The sequence below is a fragment of the Pleurodeles waltl genome, chromosome 3_1, assembly GCF_031143425.1.
Source record: "Pleurodeles waltl isolate 20211129_DDA chromosome 3_1, aPleWal1.hap1.20221129, whole genome shotgun sequence".
In the NCBI taxonomy this organism is placed as follows: Eukaryota; Metazoa; Chordata; class Amphibia; order Caudata; family Salamandridae; genus Pleurodeles; species Pleurodeles waltl.
In genome coordinates this window covers 793913063-793936674 of record NC_090440.1, presented here as the reverse complement: position 1 = coordinate 793936674, position 23612 = coordinate 793913063, and the positions used below count along the sequence as shown (strand labels likewise).

The following is a 23612-nucleotide window of genomic DNA, read 5'->3' as shown; positions in this document are numbered from 1 at the left end:
GTATCCCTCAGGCCCTCTATTCTGGTCCCATTAATTAAGAGTTGCTGTCTGTATTTTTGCATGTTAGGCGGCCAGACAGCTAGTGTGGCTAAATCCACCCCACCCTCAGAAACTAGAGTAGCTTCAGTGTGGACCCTGATTTGCTCTGGGCACACTGTTGATCCCACTTGGAGACTAGCCATACCAGTGTTACCTGGATGGGAGTTTGGAGTGGAACCTTTCTTGGGACAGACCTTGTCTCCAGTTTGGTGTCCATGCTGTTTACAGCTATGACACCAGGCCTTTTTGGGATCAAAGTTTTTACCCTTGTACCCATTGTTTTGTGGAGAGGCTCTGGGCCCACCCTCCTGTGCAGGTTTTTGGGGGCCTGTAGAAGACTCTTTACTATTTTTAGTTTTGGTTGTCTCATCACCCTTCTGCTGGGGAGTCTTTGTGACCCCTTTCTTTTGGTCACCCCCTGTTGAAGTCTTGGACACCCTTGTCTTGACCCAATGGTCCGCCTTCTTTCCCAATTCTTGGGGAGAAATTGGTCCTAGGTCTACCAGATGCTGATGCAGTTTATCATTGAAACAATTACTTAACAGGTGTTCTTTCACAAATAAATTGTACAGCCCATCATAATTATTTACACCACTGCCTTGAATCCAACCATCTAGTGTTTTCACTGAGTAGTCAACAAAGTCAACCCAGGTCTGGCTCGAGGATTTTTGAGCCCCCCTGAACCTAATCCTGTACTCCTCAGTGGAGAATCCAAAGCCCTCAATCAGGGTACCCTTCATGAGGTCATAAGATTCTGCATCTTTTCCAGAGAGTGTGAGGAGTCTATCCCTACACTTTCCAGTGAACATTTCCCAAAGGAGAGCACCCCAGTGAGATCTGTTCACTTTTCTGGTTACACAAGCCCTCTCAAAAGCTGTGAACCATTTGGTGATGTCATCACCATCTTCATATTTAGTTACAATCCCTTTGGGGATTTTCAACATGTCAGGAGAATCTCTGACCCTATTTATGTTGCTGCCACCATTGATGGGTCCTAGGCCCATCTCTTGTCTTTCCCTCTCTATGGCTAGGATCTGTCTTTCCAAAGCCAATCTTTTGGCCATCCTGGCTAACTGGATGTCCTCTTCACTGGGGTTATCCTCAGTGATTTCAGAGTTGTTGGTCCCTCCTGTGAGGGAGCCAGCATCTCTGACTATTATTTGTGGAGTCAGGGCTTGAGAAGCCCTGCTCTCCCTAAGTAGGACTGGAGGGGGGGAATTTCCCTCCAAGTCACTATCTTCATCCTCTGAGTTGCCATCCTCAGAGGGGTTGGCCTTTTCAAACTCTGCCAAAAGCTCCTGGAGCTGTACTTTGGTAGGTTTGGGGCCCATTGCTATTTTCTTTAGTTTACAGAGTGACCTTAGCTCTCTCATCTGTAGATGGAGGTAAGGTGTGGTGTCGAGTTCCACCACATTCACATCTGTGCTAGACATTATGCTTCTAAAAGTTGGAATACTTTTTAAGAAACTAAAACTGGTTCTAGAATCTAATTCAAACTTTTACCAAACTTTTAAACTCTAAAAGAAATGCTAAACAGGATCTAACACAAGGCCCTAGCAGGTCTTTTAAGAATTTAGAAAACTTTTCAAATTGCAAAAATCAATTTCTAATGACAATTTTGGAATTTGTCGTGTGATCAGGTATTGGCTGAGTAGTCCAGCAAATGCAAAGTCTTGTACCCCACCGCTGATCCACCAATGTAGGAAGTTGGCTCTGTATGTGCTATTTCAAAGTAAGGAATAGCATGCACAGAGTCCAAGGGTTCCCCTTAGAGGTAAAATAGTGGTAAAAATAGATAATACTAATGCTCTATTTTGTGGTAGTGTGGTCGAGCAGTAGGCTTATCCAAGGAGTAGTGTTGAGCGTTTGTTGTACATACACATAGACAATAAATGAGGTACACACACTCAGAGACAAATCCAGCCAATAGGTTTTTATATAGAAAAATATCTTTTCTTAGTTTATTTTAAGAACCACAGGTTCAAATTCTACATGTAATATCTCATTCGAAAGGTATTGCAGGTAAGTACTTTAGGAACTTCAAATCATCAAAATTGCATGTATACTTTTCAAGTTATTGACAAATAGCTGTTTCAAAAGTGGACACTTAGTGCAATTTTCACAGTTCCTGGGGGAGGTAAGTTTTTGTTAGTTTTACCAGGTAAGTAGGACACTTACAGGGTTCAGTTCTTGGTCCAAGGTAGCCCACCGTTGGGGGTTCAGAGCAACCCCAAAGTCACCACACCAGCAGCTCAGGGCCGGTCAGGTGCAGAGTTCAAAGTGGTGCCCAAAACACATAGGCTAGAATGGAGAGAAGGGGGTGCCCCGGTTCCGGTCTGCTTGCAGGTAAGTACCCGCGTCTTCGGAGGGCAGACCAGGGGGGTTTTGTAGGGCACCGGGGGGGACACAAGTCCACACAGAAATTTCACCCTCAGCAGCGCGGGGGCGGCCGGGTGCAGTGTAGGAACAAGCGTCGGGTTTTCAATGTTAGTCTATGAGAGATCTCGGGATCTCTTCAGCGCTGCAGGCAGGCAAGGGGGGGATTCCTCGGGGAAACCTCCACTTGGGCGAGGGAGAGGGACTCCTGGGGGTCACTCCTCCAGTGAAAGTCCGGTCCTTCAGGTCCTGGGGGCTGCGGGTGCAGGGTCTCTCCCAGGCGTCGGGACTTTAGGTTCAAAGAGTCGCGGTCAGGGGAAGCCTCGGGATTCCCTCTGCAGGCGGCGCTGTGGGGGCTCAGGGGGGACAGGTTTTTGTACTCACAGTCTTAGAGTAGTCCTGGGGTCCCTCCTGAGGTGTTGGATCGCCACCAGCCGAGTCGGGGTCGCCGGGTGCAGTGTTGCAAGTCTCACGCTTCTTGCGGGGAGCTTGCAGGGATCTTTAAAGTTGCTGGAAACAAAGTTGCAGCTTTTCTTGGAGCAGGTCCGCTGTCCTCGGGAGTTTCTTGTCTTTTCGAAGCAGGGGCAGTCCTCAGAGGATGTCGAGGTCGCTGGTCCCTTCGGAAGGCGTCGCTGGAGCAGGATCTTTGGAAGGCAGGAGACAGGCCGGTGAGTTTCTGGAGCCAAGGCAGTTGTCGTCTTCTGGTCTTCCTCTGCAGGGGTTTTCAGCTAGGCAGTCCTTCTTCTTGTCGTTGCAGGAATCTAATTTTCTAGGGTTCAGGGTAGCCCTTAAATACTAAATTTAAGGGCGTGTTTAGGTCTGGGGGGTTAGTAGCCAATGGCTACTAGCCCTGAGGGTGGGTACACCCTCTTTGTGCCTCCTCCCAAGGGGAGGGGGTCACAATCCTAACCCTATTGGGGGAATCCTCCATCTGCAAGATGGAGGATTTCTAAAAGTTAGAGTCACCTCAGCTCAGGACACCTTAGGGGCTGTCCTGACTGGCCAGTGACTCCTCCTTGTTATTCTCATTATTTTCTCCGGCCTTGCCGCCAAAAGTGGGGGCCGGGCCGGAGGGGGCGGGCAACTCCACTAGCTGGAGTGTCCTGCTGGGTTGGCACAAAGGAGGTGAGCCTTTGAGGCTCACCGCCAGGTGTGACAATTCCTGCCTGGGAGAGGTGTTAGCATCTCCACCCAGTGCAGGCTTTGTTACTGGCCTCAGAGTGACAAAGGCACTCTCCCCATGGGGCCAGCAACATGTCTCGGTTTGTGGCAGGCTGCTAAAACTAGTCAGCCTACACAGATAGTCGGTTAAGTTTCAGGGGGCACCTCTAAGGTGCCCTCTGTGGTGTATTTTACAATAAAATGTACACTGGCATCAGTGTGCATTTATTGTGCTGAGAAGTTTGATACCAAACTTCCCAGTTTTCAGTGTAGCCATTATGGTGCTGTGGAGTTCGTGTTTGACAGACTCCCAGACCATATACTCTTATGGCTACCCTGCACTTACAATGTCTAAGGTTTTATTTAGACACTGTAGGGGTACCATGCTCATGCACTGGTACCCTCACCTATGGTATAGTGCACCCTGCCTTAGGGCTGTAAGGCCTGCTAGAGGGGTGTCTTACCTATACTGCATAGGCAGTGAGAGGCTGGCATGGCACCCTGAGGGGAGTGCCATGTCGACTTACTCGTTTTGTCCTCACTAGCACACACAAGCTGGCAAGCAGTGTGTCTGTGCTGAGTGAGAGGTCTCCAGGGTGGCATAAGACATGCTGCAGCCCTTAGAGACCTTCCTTGGCATCAGGGCCCTTGGTACTAGAAGTACCAGTTACAAGGGACTTATCTGGATGCCAGGGTCTGCCAATTGTGGATACAAAAGTACAGGTTAGGGAAAGAACACTGGTGCTGGGGCCTGGTTAGCAGGCCTCAGCACACTTTCAATTGTAAACATAGCATCAGCAAAGGCAAAAAGTCAGGGGGCAACCATGCCAAGGAGGCATTTCCTTACAGTGAGACATCCATCCTCCAAAGGGGAAGTTTCTAGCCCTCTTCGTTCTTGCAGAATCCACAGCTTCTACCATCCGGTGGCAGCTTCTTTGCACCCTCAGCTGGCATTTCCTGGGCATCTGCTCACTCTCGACTTTGTCGCGACTCTTGGACTTGGTCCCCTTGTTCCACAGGTACTCTCGTCCGGAAATCCACTTTGGTTGCATTGCTGGTGTTGGTCTTCCTTGCAGAATTCCCCTATCACGACTTCTGTGCTCTCTGGGGAATATAGGTGCCCTTTACACCTACTTTTCAGGGTCTTGGGGTGGGCTATTTTTCTAACCCTCACTGTTTTCTTACAGCCCCAGCGACCCTCTACAAGCTCACATAGGTTTGGGGTCCATTCGTGGTTCGCATTCCACTTTTGGAGTATATGGTTTGTGTTGCCCCTATACCTATGTGCTCCTATTTCAATCTACTGTAACTATACACTGCTTGCATTACTTCCTTTTGCTATTACTGCATATTTTTGGTATTGTGTACATATATCTTGTGTATATTTGGCATCCTCATACTGAGGGTACTCACCGAGATACTTTTGGCATAATGTCATAAAAATAAAGTACCTTTATTTTTAGTACATCTGTGTATTGTGTTTTCTTATGATATTGCGCATATGACACCAGTGGTATAGTAGGAGCTTTGCATGTCTCCTAGTTCAGCCTAAGCTGCTCTGCTATAGCTACCTTCTATCAGCCTAAGCTGCTAGAAACACCTCTTCTACACTAATAAGGGGTAACTGGACCTGGTACAGAGTGTAAGTACCCCTTGGTACCCACTACAAGCCAGGCCAGCCTCCTACAAATGGTCAGACAAGTAGTGCATCAGATAGGAAGAGAGCACATTTTGGACCAAGTTACTAGATGGTAGACAATAATTCAAGTGGCTATTTGGGACAAAAAGGCAGTAAACCTGCCTCTGGGGTTACAGAACCCGCTTTAAAACATGTCCCCAGATTAAGAAAAGATAATTGTGTAAAGAATGTGTGACTGGTCTGGACTAAATCTTTGTATTTTTTTTAATTAAATCTCTAAAGACTTACTGCACCATTAATAAATTAAAAAAACAAAAAAAAAAAAAAAAAAAAAAAGTCTTACAGCATAGATTCATTAAAAAAAAATACATTTATAAAAATGTTAAAACAATCGCTAATTCCTAAACATGGGGGAAAAAGGCAACAAATTAAAAAATGTCTTTAGAAAATGGATAAAAGCATTAATTTATATATTTAAAATTTAACTCCTGAGATCTGCAGTTCAACGCTAAACAGCTGTTAGAATTGAAATTAAGGTGGCTACTCATTTAGATCCCTCAAATGTGCTGAATCTTTTCAGCATGAAAGGGACAGCCAAGTTACAATTCCTCCAATATCCAATATTTTCCAACAAGCTAAATGAAGTGAAGTGAGGCACAAATGGTAGTCCATCCAAGTGGTGCCATGGACACAGAAAAATCAAAGTGCCACAGATGAGATCTAAAACCTCAATCAAAGGCATAGTTTCAGCAACTGGAAATCCTATTTTATTAGCCGGAAAGTATTGCTTAGTCTAATTGCAACAACTTCAGGTAAAATTGCAACACCTTTACGTAAAACTGCAATGTTTCTTGAAATATGCAGTTCCCCCTCGTTCTTTGATGTTATGCTCCACCAGCAGATAACTGGGGAACATGTTATCATCTATTAAAAAAAAGAAATTCTCAGATTCCAAAAATGTCTAAACAATAAAATTCCTTTTAACAGAATGCGGCAGCCAATTAACCAAGAAACTTTATTCGGCTTACTGTGCAAAGCCATGAATGCACAATAGTACAGATATACAATTAAAACAAAGAATTCATTCTAATTAAAAACACTAAAAGCAGCACCATGTCAATTCTTGCACAGGTCCTGCCATCTAGTGTTGGGCTCGGAGTGTTACAAGTTGTTTTTCTTCAAAGAAGTCTTTGAGTCACGGGACCAAGTGACTCCTCCTTTTCGGCTCCATTGCGCATGGGCATCGACTCCATCTTTGATTGTTTTCCCACAGAGGGTAAGGTAGGAGTGTAAAGAAAGATGTCCATGCAATGGAATAGAGATGTATATACATATGTACAAATGTAAATGGCTACAGGCTCCTGGGGGAGGACGCATGTGAATCTGCAGCACTACATGCCACGAACAGATGTACACTGGGTAAGTGACATTTTCCATTCAATGGCATGTGTAGCTGCAGATACACATGCTATGCAGAGACTACAAAGCAGTTCTCCTCCCCTAAGCGGTGGTCAGCCTGTAGGAGTTGAAGTTGTTTGAAATAGTGTTCTTAGTACAGCCTGTCCTACTGTGGCTTGCTGTGCTGCTAACACATCTACACAGCAATATTTGGTAAATGTATGGGGTGTTGACCAAGTGGCTGCTTTACAGATTTGTGTCATTGGTATATTTCCTAGAAATGCCACTGTTGCTCCTTTTTACCTAGTGGAATGTGCTTTTGGTGTAATAAGTAGCTCTCTTTTAGCCTTTAGGTAACAAGTTTGGATACATGTCACTATCCATCTGGCTATACCTTGTTTTGATATAGGATTACCAGTACGGGGTTTTTGGAATGTGACAAACAGCTGTTTAGTCTTTCTGAATGATTCTGTTCTGTCAATGTAATACATTAAAGCTCTTTTAATATCTAATGTATGTAGTGCTCTCTCTGCCACAGAGTCTGGCTGTTGGAAGAAGACTGAAGTTCCACTGTTTGATTTAACTGAAATGGTGAGATGACTTTAGGTAGGAATTTAGGGTTTGTGCGAAGTACTACCTTATGTTTGTGTACTTGTATAAAGGGTTGCTCAATAGTGAGTGTTTGTATTTCACTAACTCTTTGTAATGAAGTGACTGCCACTAGGAATGCTACTTTCCATGTTAGGAATTGAATTTGACAGGGGTGCATGGGTTCAAAGGGTGGACCCATGAGTCGTGTGTGTACAGTATTAAGATTCCACAAAGGTACTGGTGGCGTTCTTGGCAGTATGATACACTTTAGACCCTTCATGAAAGCTTTGAAGACAGGTACTCTAAATAGAGATTTGTTTTGTATATTTTGCAAATAAGCAGAAATTGCTGTGAGATGTATTTTAATGGATGAAAAAGCTAAATTTGCTTTTGGTAGATGGAGTAAATAACCTACAATGTCTTGTATGGTTGCGTCCAGAGGTGTTATGTGCTTGGCAGTAGAAAACAAATATTTTCCATTTGTTTGCATAACACTGCCTGGTGGTAGGTTTTCTTGCTTGTTTAATCACTTCAATACATTCTGGTGAAAGATGTAGATATCAAACTAAGATTTCAGGAGCCAGATTGAGTATTGCTGGATTGGGGTGCCTGATCTGTTGTTTGTTTTGGGTCAACAGGTCTGGCCTGTTTGGAAGTTTGATGTGTGGTACTAGTGACAGGTCTAGCAATGTGGTGTACCATGGCTGACGTGCCCACAGTGGTGCTATAAGTATGAGTTTGTTGACCAGAAATGGAATGAGCGGGAGAGGGGAAAAAGCGTAAGCAAATATCCCTGACCAGTTGATCCATAGTGCATTGCCCTTGAATCGAGGGTGTGGCATTTTGCATTGTGGTTGGTGGCGAACAGATCTAGGTCTGGTCTTCCCCACTGGCGAAAGTATTTGTGAAGCACTTCGGAGTGAATTTCCCCACTCGTGTGTTAGTTGATGAGCTTGGCTGAGGCTGTCTGCTAATTGATTGTGAATCCCTGGAATATATTGAGTTACCAGGTGTATTATGTTGTGAAATGCCCAATGCCAAATTTTTTGTGCTAGAAGGCAAAGTTGTGAGGAGTGGGTTCCTCCTTGTTTGTTTAAGTAGTACATTGTTGTCATATTGTCTGCTCTGATAAGAATGTGTTTGTGAACAAGAAGAGGTTGAAAAGCTCCTAGTGCTAGAGATACTGCTAGCAAATCACTTAGAACTATGTGAAGTTGTTTTTGTTTGTTGTCCCATTGTTCCTGAATGTTGTGATTGTTGAGATGTGCTCCCCATCCAATCATTGATGCATCTGTTGTAAGAATAGAGTGAGGCACAGGGTCTTGAAATGGCCATCCTTTGTTTAAATTGGTGAGATTCCACTGAAGCGATATGTGCTTGGCGGTCTATCAACACTAGATCTTGAAGATGACCGTGTGCCTGCAACATTGATTTGCAAGGCACTGTTGTAAGGGCCACATATTTAATCTTGCATTTGGGACAATGACGATGCAGGATGCGATCATGCCCAACAGTTTCATGACAAATTGGACTGTGTACTGTTGGTTTGGCAATATGCTGTGGAACGATTGCACCCTTTGTGGTCTTGGGCTTGCAAGTGCTGTTTGGGTGTTTAATGTGGCTCCTAAATACTGCTGAATTTGTGCTGGTTCTAGGTGCGATTTTTGGTAATTTGAGAACCCTACTGTGTGTAGGGTGTTTATTACATAAAATGTATGATGTTGGCATGGTTTTTGAGAGTTGGCTTTTATTAGCAAACTGTCGGGATATGGAAAGACATGTATATGTTGTCTCCTTATGTATGCTGCGACTACGGCAAGGCATTTTGTAAATACTCTGGGAGTCGTTATCCCAAAAAGGTAACACTTTGAACTGGTAATGTTTTCCTTGTATTACAAATCTGAGATATTTTCTGTGAGCTGGATGGATGGGTATGTGAAAATACGCATCTTTTAGATCCAGTGTTGCCCTAAAATCTTGCTCTTGTAGCAGTGGGACTACATCCTGTAGTGTTACCATGTGAAAGTGTTCTGATCGGATGTAGAGATTGAGAGTTCTGAGATCTGGTATTGGTCTCAATGTTTTGTCCTTTTTGGGGATGAGGAAATACAGGGAGTAAACACCTGTTCCTTTCTGATGATGTTTCACAAGTTCTGTGGCTTGTTTGAGTAATAGTGCCTGTACTTCTGTTTGCAACATTGAAATGTGTTGAGACAGAAGTTTGTGCGCTTTTGGTGGGAATGTCTGGAGGAGTTTGTGTGAACTCTATGCAGTAACCATGTTGAATAATGGATAACACCCACTTGTCTTTTGTGCTGGGTAACCAGTGGGTGTGGAAGTTTTGCAGTCTTCCTCCCACAGGGGAAGTGTGGTGAGGGAAGATGGTGGTAAAGTCACTGTTTGGTATGAATGGGTTGCTTTGAGGGCTGGTATTTTCCTCTAGATCTGGGAAATTGTCCTCTGTAGGTTCCCCGAAACCCCCCTCTCTGGTATGGAGTCTGGTAAGAGGGTTTGGCTTGTGAGGTAGATGGCTCAGATGGTTGGGGTCTAAAGCCTCCCCTATATTGAGGCTTTCGAAATGAGCCTCTGTTTTGGGATGAATAAAGCACCCCCATAGCTTTGGCAGTGTTGGCATCTTTTATCATTTTGTCAATGGCTGTATCAACTTGCGTGCCAAAGTTGTTGCTCGTTAAAAGGCATGTGGAGGACAGCAGGCTGGATTTCAGGTTTAAATCCTGATGACCTGAACCATGCATGTCACCTAATGGTGACAGCCGTATTGATAGTTCTTGCGGCTGTGTCTCTTGAGTCCAACGCTGACCTGATCTGGTTGTTTGTGATTGCTTGTCCCTATTCTATTATCTGCTGGGCTCCCTTCTGTTGGTCCTTGGGGAGATGCTGAATAAGGTCTTTCATCTCATCCCAGTGAGCCCCGGCGAATTGGCTATACGCCATTGATTAGCTGCCTGCGATGCCACCCTTTTACCTGCAGCATCGAATTTCTTACTTTCCTTATCTGGAGGGGGTGCGACCCCAGAGGACTGGGAGTGAGCCCTTTTCCTTGCTGCGCTGACTACTACGGAATCTGGGGGCAGCTGTTGTGTAATAAAAATTGGGTCTGAGGGTGGTGGCTTATATTTCTTTTCTACCCTTAGGGTTATAGCTCTTGCCTTAACTGGTTCCTGGAAGATTTGATGTGCATGTTTTAACATGCCAGGAAGCATGGGTAGACTCGTAGGTGGCGTGAGTTGAGGACAATGTGTTAAATAGGAGTCATCCTCAAGAGGTTCTGTGTGCATGGCCACGTTGTGAAATGCCGCTGCCCTGTGAACCTGTGTATATGAGGTGCTATCCTCAGGGGGGTGATGGCTTTAATGGATAGCACTCTGGACTATTATCTGAAACTGGATCATCATAGGAGGTCCCATGAATCAGTGTCATCTTGTTGTGATTCTACAGTGTGTGATGGAGACTGTGCAATGGGGGTAGCAGGCGGGGAGACAGTTAGGTGAGGAGAATGAGGAGGAGACTGGTGAGGTGAAAATGAGGAGGCAGAGATCTTTCTCTTGGTTTTGGCACTGTAACCGGTGGCTGATCAGTGTCCAAATGTCCATGGAAGGCCAGTTTCCTCTTTGTTATTAGAGGAGGTGCAGTGAGGATTTTGCCAGTGTCTTTATGGATTAGTATTCTGGCCTGTTTCTCATCAAAATCCTCCATTTGTGTCAGTTCCTCAGCAAATTTATGGCTTTCTTTTAATTCCTTTGAAAGTCCATTCTCCTCAGTGTATGTATGCTTTTTCGGGATCGAAGGGCCTGAAGTACTGGTTGGCCTCTGCTCTGAGAGTGACTTTCGGGGCTTCGACTCGATGGGTCAGTGCCTTATAATTTCAGAGCCTGTGCCTCAGCTAGAGTCCGAAGGCTTTGTTGTTGGTGTGGCATTCCTTGGTGCCGAAGATGTTGCTTGGTCACTAGTAGTTTTCTTATGGCCTTCTGGCAGTGGCATCCCAGAGGCCTTGTATTTGGGCTTGGATTGGGTCGGGGCAAGCGTACTCACGTGCTGGCCCGCTGTTATTGGGTGGTTGATGTCAGACTTGTTCGGAATCTGACCCCCGAACGGAGACGGCGGTGTGGATCATCTCCTCCTCGAGGTGTTCAGTGCTTCTGGACGCCATCTCTAACCTTCACGCTCTTCGGGGTCTCAGTCTTTTTTGAGCGGAAGGATCTACAGGCCTCGCAGGGATCCTCTCGATGATATGGAGATAAACAAAGGTTACAAACCAGAGGTTGGTCCGTGTAGGGATACTTGGCGTGGCACCGAGGGCAGAATCTAAACGGAGTCCGGTCCATGAGGCTTCGACAATACTTTTGGTCGGGCCGACCAGGCCCAAATTGGGCGCCGGTGCCCCGAAGGGCAAGTAGAGATCTGTATCCGCCGGTACAGAGGTGTCGATGATGGAGGATACTCGATCGAAAACAATACCGACTAATTGAGAGTTTGTAATATTTGTTCCGACTTGAACAACCGGAGTGAAAAGAAACACGTCCGAACTCGATGGCGAAAAGAAAACAATCTAAGATGGAGTCGATGACCATGCGCAATGGAGCCGAAAAAGGAGTCACTCGGTCCAGTGACTCGAAAAGACTTCTTCAAAGAAAAACAACTTGTAACACTCCGAGCCCAACACTAGATGGCAGGACTTGTGCATAGCATGTGTATCTGCAGCTACACATGCCATCCAATATCTATCTATCTATACACACACTAATCGGGCACCATACTGCACCCGTACAGATATCCATAAAAAGCAACAGACATCTGAGGGAGATTAGTGAGCACAGCAGCATCTTACGTGCACATATATGCAGAATGTGCCAACAGCGTTAAGCAATAGAAGATCAGACATACAGCAAATGTACAACCATCATAGGCATCACATTAGGCTACTTGCCCCGAAGGTTTGGTGTTGCCCAGGTTATAAGGGTTAATCCAATGCCCCCATTCTTTATAAACTTTATGAGGACATCCCATGCTCTTATAGATCACCTTTTCCACGGTCATATACATGCCCATTCTATTGTCCACTCGCGTAGTGTTGGGACCTCCGGCATTCCCCTGTACCTGGCCACATCTCTTTTCACTTTCACCACCACCACCAGACCCAGGTTACTAAAGAGAAGCTTGGCCTGTGGGACATCTACTTCAGGCCCAACCCCAAGGAGAACATAATTTGGCTCAATCATAATGTCAACACCAAGGATGGTCCAGAGTTACCGCACCACCCTAACCCAATAAGCGTGGGTAACTAGAAGAGAGCATCAGATCACCATCTAAGATCTCAAATCTTGGCAATGGCTAACATGTCACAGGCTTCAAACACATCAGCCTGCCCACTTCCTGCATCATATCCCCTCCCCTGCTTCCCACAAGAGTGTCTCCCAGGTCACCTTATTCAGCCAGCCTACGCACCTACAAGCCCTTTCTCCAAAGTTTAATCACCACCTGGTTGCAGGCAGCAGTTGCTAACCCCAGCCCCCCTTCCCACAGAAGTGATGCAAAGGGGAACGTGGCAGTCCCGGGCCCGCTCCAGCTTTTACATCGAATGGTCCCGAGATGCTAATATCCAGTCAAGTAGCAGGCCACATATCCGGAAGAGCAATCCCTCAGTTATAAGAATTGCGCTGCAGCATTTTACTGCAACTCTGGTGTCTCCCATTCCATAACAGTGTACTCAAATCCCTGTCTATTTTGGTGAACATCTCCTCTGGAATTTTGCAGTATGTATTCCGAAGGGCATAGAGCAGTTTAGGTAGTGTGATCACCTTGAAGATTGCAACTCTCCCCAGAAGAGTTGGGGTAGCCCATACCGGTGCTCTGTATCTCCCGATATAGCTACCTTTCCCAGGTTGCCGGAGAGACCAAAGTCCCTGTTGGGCATCAAACTCCAAGGTACTTAAAGCCCACCGTCTCAACCTGCACTGTAACCCATAAAGCAATCAGGTCAGAGGGGCCAGTATGGCTGAAATAACACAGACTTCCACCAGTTTATTTTGTACCCTTACACAGCCTCCAAACATCTCCAAGGTCTGAAAGGTGACCAGAAACGTGGCCAGGGGCTCAGTGACAGAGGAGGATGTCAGCTGCATAAAGCAAGGGTCTCTCCTCTTCCCAACTAGAGCCAAAAACCCAGAATCCTCATATCAGGGTGTGTACGGACCATACATGCCAGAGGTTTGATTGTAATAGTGAAGAGCCCCACCTCTACTGGGAATATTGCTAAAAAGGGTGCTATTAATCCGCAGCGCTGCCGTTGGGGCTTGATATTACAAGGCTACCCACTTCCTATAATTCGGGACAAAACCGATTTTTAGATGTGTTTGCTGCAGGTAAGGCTAGTGTATAGAATCAACTGCCTTTACCACATCTAGTGACAAAGACATGGGGCTCCTCCCTAGCTCGCACCTCCGCCATCCAATTGTGTAGTCTCCTCAAACTAAATCTGGAGGACCTACCTGGCACGAAGCTGGATTGATCTCCTTATATTAGTGGAACCACCAATGAGTAGCCTGGTGGCCAGGATCACGGCAAGTATCTTAGCTTTGATATTTAAAAGTGAGATAGGGCGATAGGACTCCTATAAAGGAAGAGCAGCCTAAAACCAGCTGTATCACTGTAATGATAGCACACTGGAGAACGGGGTTAGCACCCCCAGTCTCTAGATTCTCTCTAGTTTGGAAGATGGGGTCTCCGTATGCCTGCATACCTCTTAAAAAATTAGGCCGGGAGCCCATTGGGCCCTGTGGCCTTCCACGATTTAAGACTTGCAGGGCAACTTTGACCTCGGGAAGCTCAATATCTTCTTCCAATATCACACAGTCCTCAGCTGAGAGTACCAGGGTAACCACTATGCCCAGGAAGTCCCCAATGTGTTCAGCATCAGGAAGGGGGCGTGCCTTACAAAATCATGTATAATAAAAGGTGAACTCCAACTAGAAGTGTGCTATTCATGTATGTTTCTCCGGATATGGCAGTGATGGCTCCCACCAAACGGGCCTCTGCCCTTCTCCAGTCTAACCGTGCTAGCAACTTGCATGCCTTGTCCCCGGGTGTTGTATAGGCGATGATGAATGGCCAACATCTGCAGCCTTGCCTTCTCCTTGGCGGGGCCCCAGTATTCTGTATGTACCACCTCAATTTTCCTGAGGACCTACGCGTCTGTCAGGCCCTGTGTTGGACCCTCCAAGTGCAGCAGCTGGCACGACCTCTCTTTCGTTGTGTGCTTTTTTTCCCCTTGCAATTATGTTTTGGCTTCTATCCTGAGAATCGCTTTATATGCCTTTCAAAGTGTCAGAGCTGATTCAACCAACAAGTTGGTCCCCCTGAAGAAGATGGAAATAACTAGCGCTTGTACCACAGCCCATGGTTTTCTTCACAGCTCAGAGAAATTAAAGAGATGCAGAAGACATGAAAAATCGTGGTGATCCTCATACTCTCCAGAGGAAAGATCCAAAAATAAACTGCTGATCCAGGAGTATAAAAACTGATCATATCTGAAAATACTGCATATTTTATAGAAAATTAAATCGGCCGCAAACTCAAACAGTCCAAAAGCAGTCCACCGTGCCTGCAGCCCAGATTACTCCCCCTTATCCCCAACGTGAATATGTAGCCTCTTTTTTAAAAATAAAGTAGAAACAGTTGCTAAGGTCTCCGTAAACTATTAGTTCTGACCCCCCCTACCACAGCTACTGTAGAGCTGGACGCAGACCTCCCCACTCTTAGTAAGTTTCCTCCTATTTCTCCAGGCCAGGGAGGGCTCGAGCGACTCACGAAATCTGGATCTCCATCAGACCCATGTCCAGCTAAATTTCTTAACGGAGAATGCCATTGTCCCAACCCCTTGGCCTCGCTATTTAACAGCATTAAGGCAACTAGTACTTTTCCATCGGACTGGGAAAGGGTGTCACTTCTCCCACCACCCCCTAGAAGATAAAAAACTATCGGCCAATCTCTCGACTCCCACTGAAGGCCAAGGTTCTAGAAAGACATCAATACCTTTCTTAAAGATACTGATCAAGATACAACACCCTGGATCATGCATAAATTGGCTTCCGTAAAGGCCATAGCATGAAAACTGCTGATAACAGTGACTGAGGAATTGAGGAATATTGTGGACGAAGTTGGGCAGGCTGCAGTGATCCTAGTGGATCTATCTGCTGCCGTCGAAACGAAAGCCGCTTTCAATTCATTATGCTCCTTTCACGACCAAAGGGAGCAATCAGTCTTGATGGGAGATATCAACTCTATACCGTTTTCTCCACACCCCCCCCCCCTTCCTTGTGGGGTTCCTCACAGGTCCTCTCTGAGCCTCACTCTGTTTAATATTTATTTTAACTCCCTCTTTGAGATTAATAAGGAACTTTGGCTTCCTTGCAGTCTCATTACTGACAACATTATTGAAACAACCTTGCGCTTTAAGAACTGCATGTCTGTGATTGTCAATTGGATGAGCACTCACTGTCTAAAACTAAACTAGGCCAACAGAGGTACTCCTTTTTGGTTTTGAAGCCCCCCTGTGGAACTGATTGGTGGCCACATTTCCTGGGACCGCCACCTACCCCAGTAGTCAAAGTCAGAAATCTTGGAGTCATTATGGATTCCAAACTCTTTCACAGACCACATGCTAGAGTCCAAATAGGCATTATAGATAAATTGCGAAGAATTCAAAACACAGCTGTACGCCTCAAACAACCTAAAGAAATATTACTCCGTGTCAAAGGCCAGAGAGAAACTTCCCTGGCTTCCCATTAACAAAAGTCACTTTTATATCACTCTGCATCGCCCATAAATCCTTTTTTCAGACTCGCTCGGTTCCCCTTAAAAACAGTATTGCATGGCAAACTCCATCTCGGAACCTTGGCTCATGAACAGCTAGGAATTTAATTACTGCTAGAATTTTAAAAACTTCCTGGGGTGGCAGAAGTTTTTCCCCCATTACATCACCCATCTCTGGAACCAACTACCTGTTCACCTAAGGAACCAGCCAAAGCTGTTACCTTTCAGGAAACTCCTAAAAACCTGGCTGTTCAATCACCCTATATAGCACTAAGAGACAGATTTCAATCTAATGCATGAGGCAGTGACAAGACGCCCATGGGGATTTGTTTGCGCTATATACATTGATAAACAAACTCTCTCCAAGATGAGGCCTTCGCCAAAGGTCCGAAAGACCCAGTGTAGCTGCAAAGTGTGCTAGGTGTCTCTTTTACAGGGGCCACAACTGGCCCTGAAAGATCCATGGCATGAGCCATGACATAACTGAAATGACACCTGCCCCCACCCTTCCCATTATATGTAGGGACGATTAATTCAAATATTATGGATGTCATTTTCCCTTATGTGGAGGCTTGCAGCCAGGGTAGCGCATAAACGCAGACCAGGGTAATATCAGTCTTTCCCCATAGTCCCTGAACCCCTGACCAAAACCCCATAAGAATCAATCCAGGTTAGAGTTATCTGGAAACATGAGGTGGAAGAGGGTGTCTTTAATCAGTGTAGTCCCTCCCATGGAGCCCGAGGTAAATCCTGCATGAGCCAGAGTTGTGCATAATCCACTACACAGAAACGGGTACCATATCTCTCTCAGCTGGATCATCTGAAGAAGGAAATAATACTAATACTAATCACTGGACCTCTTAACCTCGTTTCAGGACAGGATTGATAGCTGTGCCTCATCTAGGCACCTGGTCATTCCTATCTCCCTAATTTGCCACTACAAAACCATATTGACAAACCTCAGCTTGACAACCAACCAACTACCGCCCCCCCCCCCCACCCCAAGTTCTGCTCCCCCATCCCCCGCTAGTGTGCCCATCTAAAAAAAACAGAACATAACTACGCGCAGGCAAGATCACAAAGGTCTGTTGCCCACCCTTCTCATTTTCAAAAAAAAAAAAAAAAAAGAACAAACAAGCTCCCAGTCACATCCACCTCACATGAACATCACACTAAGTGGAGGGGGTGTGTCCCAGGAGGACTAAGACCACCAACAAAAATACAGTTACCTCCATTGTCCAAGCAGGTTGCCACCTGAAGCCCACCCAGACCCAAATGACAAAAGAAGTCAGTATGATCATCTATCACTGTTCGGGTCACAAATAACTGCCGCACCATGTGATCTTCAATTATGAACATTATGAGTTGTATGTCGAGTTACGGTTTCATCGCCCCAGGCCAGAGACGCTGGGCATCCCCGGCAAGGCACCCCCTCCTCAGAGGGAGTTGTTCCGTCACTCACTTTGCAAAAGTGCTCTGTTCCCCACACAGGCCTCCCTTTGCTCAATCTGCCTTAGGATTTCCTCTTCTTCGGAACAGTCCAGAGCTTGGGTCTTGCCACCAGGGTCCCTTTTCCTTAAGCCTCTCAAACAGCCCGTCACCACCCAAAGTTGAGATATTTCCTCTAACCAATGCCAGACATCTTCAGGGGTGAGGAAAATGAAGGCTTTTTCCTGAAACATGAATTTCAATGTGGCCGGGAATAGTAGCATGCACTGCAGTTTCAAGGGGCAAGGCTTGGCCTTTACTGTGTTGAACATCTTTCTTGGCTTGTGCACCTCCTTGGAATAATCCGGGAACAACATTGTTGAGGCACTGTATTAACCACCCTCCTTTCGTCTAGCCTCTTTGAGAATTTCATCCCAGTCTTCAAAAGGTCAGGAACTGTGCTGACTGAAATGTGCCACAGAGCCACTGCTCCAATAACTCGAGCATACTGCCTTTTTTTTACCCCACCCCCGCCAGGAACCACACCAATCCCACATTATTTCATCTTGTCTTATTTTTGGCATCATTCACTCTTCATGCAAGGTCCTTGGTGATTTCCCCGTCCCCCACCTGTGCCATCTCTTTTCTGAGGGTCAAATACACTAAAGTCCTTGTCTGGGGAGGGTTGGTTGCTTACAGGCACTACCACACCCTGTGCAGGCCCCAAGCCACACCACCACCGCTGGCAGCCTCAATATGTCTCCATGAGGGAAGGTGGGAATAGGAAGAAAACCTGGGGATATAGGGGTGGGGCCTTACATGCCGCCGAAGACAAGGATACAGGTGGCTCCCCCCCCCACCCCTCCTCTTGGCACAATGGATTCTTCCCACTGTAGTCAAGCATGGCCCAACAAAGTGCTGGTGTGACTAGTGGTTGTTATTTTGACAAGAAAGTAAACAGACTTAACTCATTGACAAATATACCTAGGGGTGCTATTTGAACAATGCAGACCTATTGTTCAACTGCAACACAGATCCAAGACTCTATGGGTAAGAAATAGAGGCAAGTCATAGGCAGGACCAATATGGAAATAAGAAGCAATGTTACAGGTCCTTCACTCTACATTCTATTCTCCCTACATAAGGGGGGGTGGGAAGATCCCTGTAACATTTCTCCCATTTCTGCATTGTTCTCAACATTTTCAAACTCTCCCGTAAGCACATGTATAAACAAACGAAAAACCATAATAGTTAACTATTGCCAGTCCCTCACATGCCACACCCTTGTTGTGGATCTGCCTACGCAAGCTTGGTCCTACTTCACCTTGCATTTAGTTCCTACCCCCATTTCATCTTATAGCCCTCCACCCCAACATATCTTCTTGTCAATCTTTTTGAACGTTTTCTTCCACTGTCTACAATACCATATCTTTGTTGTCTGCATGCAGCACCACCAGCCCCTTTAATAGAATACTTCAGTTAAAAAATGAATATAAATAAATACATTTAGTGTACTTTGGACTGGATGCCAATCCATGTAAAGCGTATACAAAAGAGATTTGCAAAAATGTACATACATGCAGATGTGGGACAGGAACATGACAACACGGTACAGAAAGGATTGGCAGGTAAGGAAGGCAAAATATGTATTTTAACACAAATACGTACCTGTATTTTAACACAGGCAAGTACCTGAGAATCAATTACAGTTCCACACCCACTAATATGTACTTTAAATTAAATGATGCTGAACTGGACGGTATTTCAACCGCAAAACCAGTTTCATTTACTGGTCATGCTGAAATTGCATACCTTTTCCAATAAGTAAGATCCAAAAATGAAAGGAGCGGCACCGAGGAGCAGCTGCTCGGGATCTCTGTATCTGAACTTTCATCAGAATGGATGCTGTAACTAGGAGACTGAGAAGGAGAACTGCTTGATGTGCTGTGGGCATCAGAATCTGCAACAGGTTATAAACACAATAGAGTATGACATGTGAACACAAAGGGAAGGTGATACAGATATTAAGCAACTACTTAATTACAAACTTTTGCTAATTAATACATATTCTTTCAGGCACAATTTACAACCCCAAAAAGGAAAGCCAAGTATTAAGGCAACAGACTATACTCTACTTGCAACTTGGTGTCCCATGTGGACAATATACAACTATGGAATTCTAGATTATATTTGTAAGCCAGGACAAATGGCTTCCATCACATTTGTAGGACAAAACGTGCAGGCTGCAGTGGGGGCATGGCACATATTCCAGTTAAAAGGAAACCATCTAATAGAATTTATATACGCCAACCATTGCAATTCAAGGTTACAATGAACACCAGAGCCCCTGATAAAGGAAGAAGTGGCTCTGGCCTGTCCAACAGTAACATCCTTGAATAATCTGAGTTCACAGGTGAATTTTTTTTATTTATTTTTTTAAATAGCCATCTGGAGTCTACAGAGGTGATCATGTTGGGATGTACGAGCCTGACTCCCTTCCCCCACAAGGAACCCTGAAGTACAAACAGTTGTCATAAAATAAATAAAATAGCACCACTTTATTTGAACCAAGAAGCAGCCAAGCATGCTGGAAAAGCATCCGCTAGATCAGCGGTAAAAGCTGTGTGGGACGTATCAAGCTTTGTTTGGTATTTCACACAGGAATTCTTTCCCTGTATAGCGCAAAACGTTTGAAATGGAGTGGCGAGAGCTTGCTGGGTGCCTGGGATCATACAAGAAACCAGAGTGACCTCATTGTTTGCAGCCCCAGGCATAAGTAGGAGACCCACTAGTGGCAATGTGAAGCTATCCGAAGGTGAAGAAGAAACTCTTGAGACAGAATTTAGCTTTGCAAGCAGAGTGTGTTCCGTAGCATTAAGAGTCAAGATGAGTCCCCCTCTTGCTGCACATCAGAGGCAAAACAACCATGCTTGCAAAGCAGTGTGGGCTGCAGCATGAGTCGTGCAAGGCCTTCATGTGCTGATCTGTTCTGCAAGGGATGGGTGTAAAGAAATGGCTCCCTGTTGCAGTTACCCCCCACTTTTTTGCCTGATGCTGACTTGACTGAGAAGTGTGCTGGGACCCTGCTAACCAGGCCCCAGCACCAGTGTTCTTTCACCTAAACTGTACTTTTGATTCCACAATTGGCACACCCTGGCATCCAGGTAAGTCCCTTGTAACTGGTACCCCTGGTACCAAGGGCCCTGATGCCAGGGAAGGTCTCTAAGGGCTGCAGCATATCTTATGCCACCCTGGGGACCCCTCACTCGGCACAGACACACTGCTTGCCAGCTTGTGTGTGCTGATGAGAACAAAACGAGTAAGTCGACATGGCACTCCCCTCAGGGTGCCATGCCAACCTCACACTGCCTATGCAGTATAGATAAGTCACCCCTCTAGTAGGCCTTACAGCCCTAAGGCAGGGTGCACTATACCATAGGTGAGGGCACCAGTGCATGAGTACTATGCCCCCAAAGTGTCTAAGCAAAACCTTAGACATTGTAAGTGCAGGGTCAGCCATAAGAGTATATGGTCTGGGAGTCTGTCAAAAACGAACTCCACAGCTCCATAATGGCTACACTGAATACTGGGAAGTTTGGTATCAAACTTCTCAGAATAATAAACCCACACTGATGCCAGTGTTGGATTTATTAAAAAATGCACACAGAGGGCATCTTAGAGATACCCCCTGTATTTTACCCAATTGTTCAGTGCAGGACTGACTGGTCTGTGCCAGCCTGCTGCTGAGAGACGAGTGTCTGACCTCATGCAGTGAGAGCCCTTGTGCTCTCCGAGGACAGAAACAAAGCCTGCTCTGGGTGGAGGTGCTTCACACCTCCCCCCTGCAGGAACTGTAACACCCAGCAGTGAGCTTCAAAGGCTCAAGCTTCCTGTTACAATGCCCCAGGGCACTCCAGCTAATGGAGATGCCCGCCCCCTGGACACAGCCCCCACTTTTAGCAGCAAGTCCAGGAGAGATAATGAGAAAAACAAGGAGGAGTCACTGGCCAGTCAGGACAGCCCCTAAGGTGTCCTGAGCTGAGGTGACTGACTTTTAGAAATCCTCCATCTTGTAGAAGGAGGATTCCCCCAATAGGGATAGGAATGTGACCCCCTCCCCTTGGGAGGAGGCACAAAGAGGGTGTACCCACCCTCAGGGCTAGTAGCCATTGGCTACTAACCCCCCAGACCCAAACACACCCTTAAATTTAGTATTTAAGGGCTCCCCTGTACCTAAGAATTTAGATTCCTGAAACTACAAGAAGAGGACTGCTGAGCTGAAAAACCCCTGCAGAAGAAGAACACCGGCCTGTCTCCTGCCTTCCAAAGAAACCTGCTCCAGCGACGCTTTCCAAAGGACCAGCGACCTCTGAATCCTCAGAGGACTGCCCTACTTCAAGAAAGACAAGAAACTCCAGAGGACAGCGGCACTGCTCCAAAAGAACTGCAACTTTGTTTCAAGGAGCAGATTTAAAGACCCCTGCAACTCCCCGCAAGAAGCGTGAGACTTGCAACACTGCACCCGGCGACCCCGACTCGACTGGTGGAGAACCAACACCTCAGGGAGGACCCTCCAGCGACTCCGAGTCCGTGAGTAACCAAAGTTGTCCCCCCTGAGCCCCCACAGCGACACCTGCAGAGGGAATCCAGAGGCTCCCCCTGACCGCGACTGCCTGAACTCCATTTCCCGACGGCTGGAAAAGACCCTGCACCCGCAGCCCCCAGCACCTAAAGGAACGGAACTCCTGTGCAGGAGTGACCCCCAGGAGGCCCTCTCCCTTGCCCAGGTGGTGGCTACCCCGAGGAGCCCCCCCCTTGCCTGCAACGCTGAAGAGATCCCTTGATCTCTCATTGAAAACCATTGTGAACCCGACGCGTGTTTGCACACTGCACCCGGCCGCCCCCGCGCTGCTGAGGGTGTACTTTTTGTGCTGACTTGTGTCCCCCCCGGTGCCCTACAAAACCCCCCTGGTCTGCCCTCCGAAGACGCGGCTACTTACCTGCTGGCAGACCGGAACCGGGGCATCCCCTTCTCTCCATTGAAGCCTATGTGTTTTGGGCACCTCTTTGACCTTTGCACCTGACCGGCCCTGAGCTGCTGGTGTGATAACTTTGGGGTTGCTCTGAACCCCCAACAGTGGGCTACCTTGGACCCCAAACTGAAACCTGTAAGTGACTTACTTACCTGTTAAAACTAACATTACTTTACCTCCCCCAGGAACTGTGAAAATTGCACAGTGTCCACTTTTAAAACAGCTTATTGTGTTTAATGTAAAAAGTATACATGCTAATGTAATAATTCAAAGTTCCTAAAGTACTTACCTGCAATACCTTTCAAATGAGATATTACATGTAGAATTTGAACCTGTGGTTCTTAAAATAAACTAAGAAAATATATTTTTCTATAACAAAACCTATTGGCTGGATTTGTCTCTGAGTGGGTGTCCCTCATTTATTGCCTGTGTGTATGTATAACAAATGCTTAACACTACTCCTTTGATAAGCCTACTGCTCGACCACACTACCACAAAATAGAGCATTAGTATTATCTCTTTTGCCACTATCTTACCTCTAAGGGGAACCCTTGGACTCTGTGCATACTATTCCTTACTTTGAAATAGTGCATACAGAGCCAACTTCCTACAATGGGTATGAACCATCCAGTGATGTGAGCAGCACACAAGGGCAACCCAGGCTCTGCTCCCACTTATACTCCAGGGCTCTGGCAGGGAACAGTCTTGGAAGGCAGAGCTGACAGGAGCATGTGTGGCTCTGGAGCCAACATGCCCCTGGGAAAGAGTGTGCTTCAGAACTGGCTGGGATGTAGAACACACAGCAATAAAAGGAGTTGGGATCACTGCAAGCGAGGCCCACTGTAATACGGAATTGCAGATCCAGCTAGAGTACAATTACAAGCAATTAAAACAAAAAGGTACAACAAAGAGCCCTAAAATGACTACTGACATCCTCATGTCACCATATCCGAAGCCAGAATGAGACACGCAGATATGAAGCTGGAAGGTCATCCTACAAGATGTGCTCACAGGGTAAGAAACTGATCCATGAAGTGATGCAATACTGCCTGTATACCACTAAATATTGAAGAAAAAAAAAAAAAACCTCAATGAATCAGCACTACCAACGGAAA

General features: G+C 46.1%; 1 protein-coding gene across 6 annotated transcripts in view; it reads right to left on the bottom strand.

Moving 5' to 3' along the window:
- LOC138284632 (SIN3-HDAC complex-associated factor-like) overlaps positions 1-23612 on the bottom strand; it is a 68210-nt gene that overhangs the window by 21021 nt on the left and 23577 nt on the right. For all 6 annotated transcript variants that reach the window (XM_069223638.1, XM_069223639.1, XM_069223640.1 and 3 more), the window contains exon 5: positions 19277-19424. In XM_069223638.1, coding sequence (XP_069079739.1) covers positions 19277-19424 — 148 coding nt within the window. The remainder of the gene's footprint in view (positions 1-19276; positions 19425-23612) is intronic.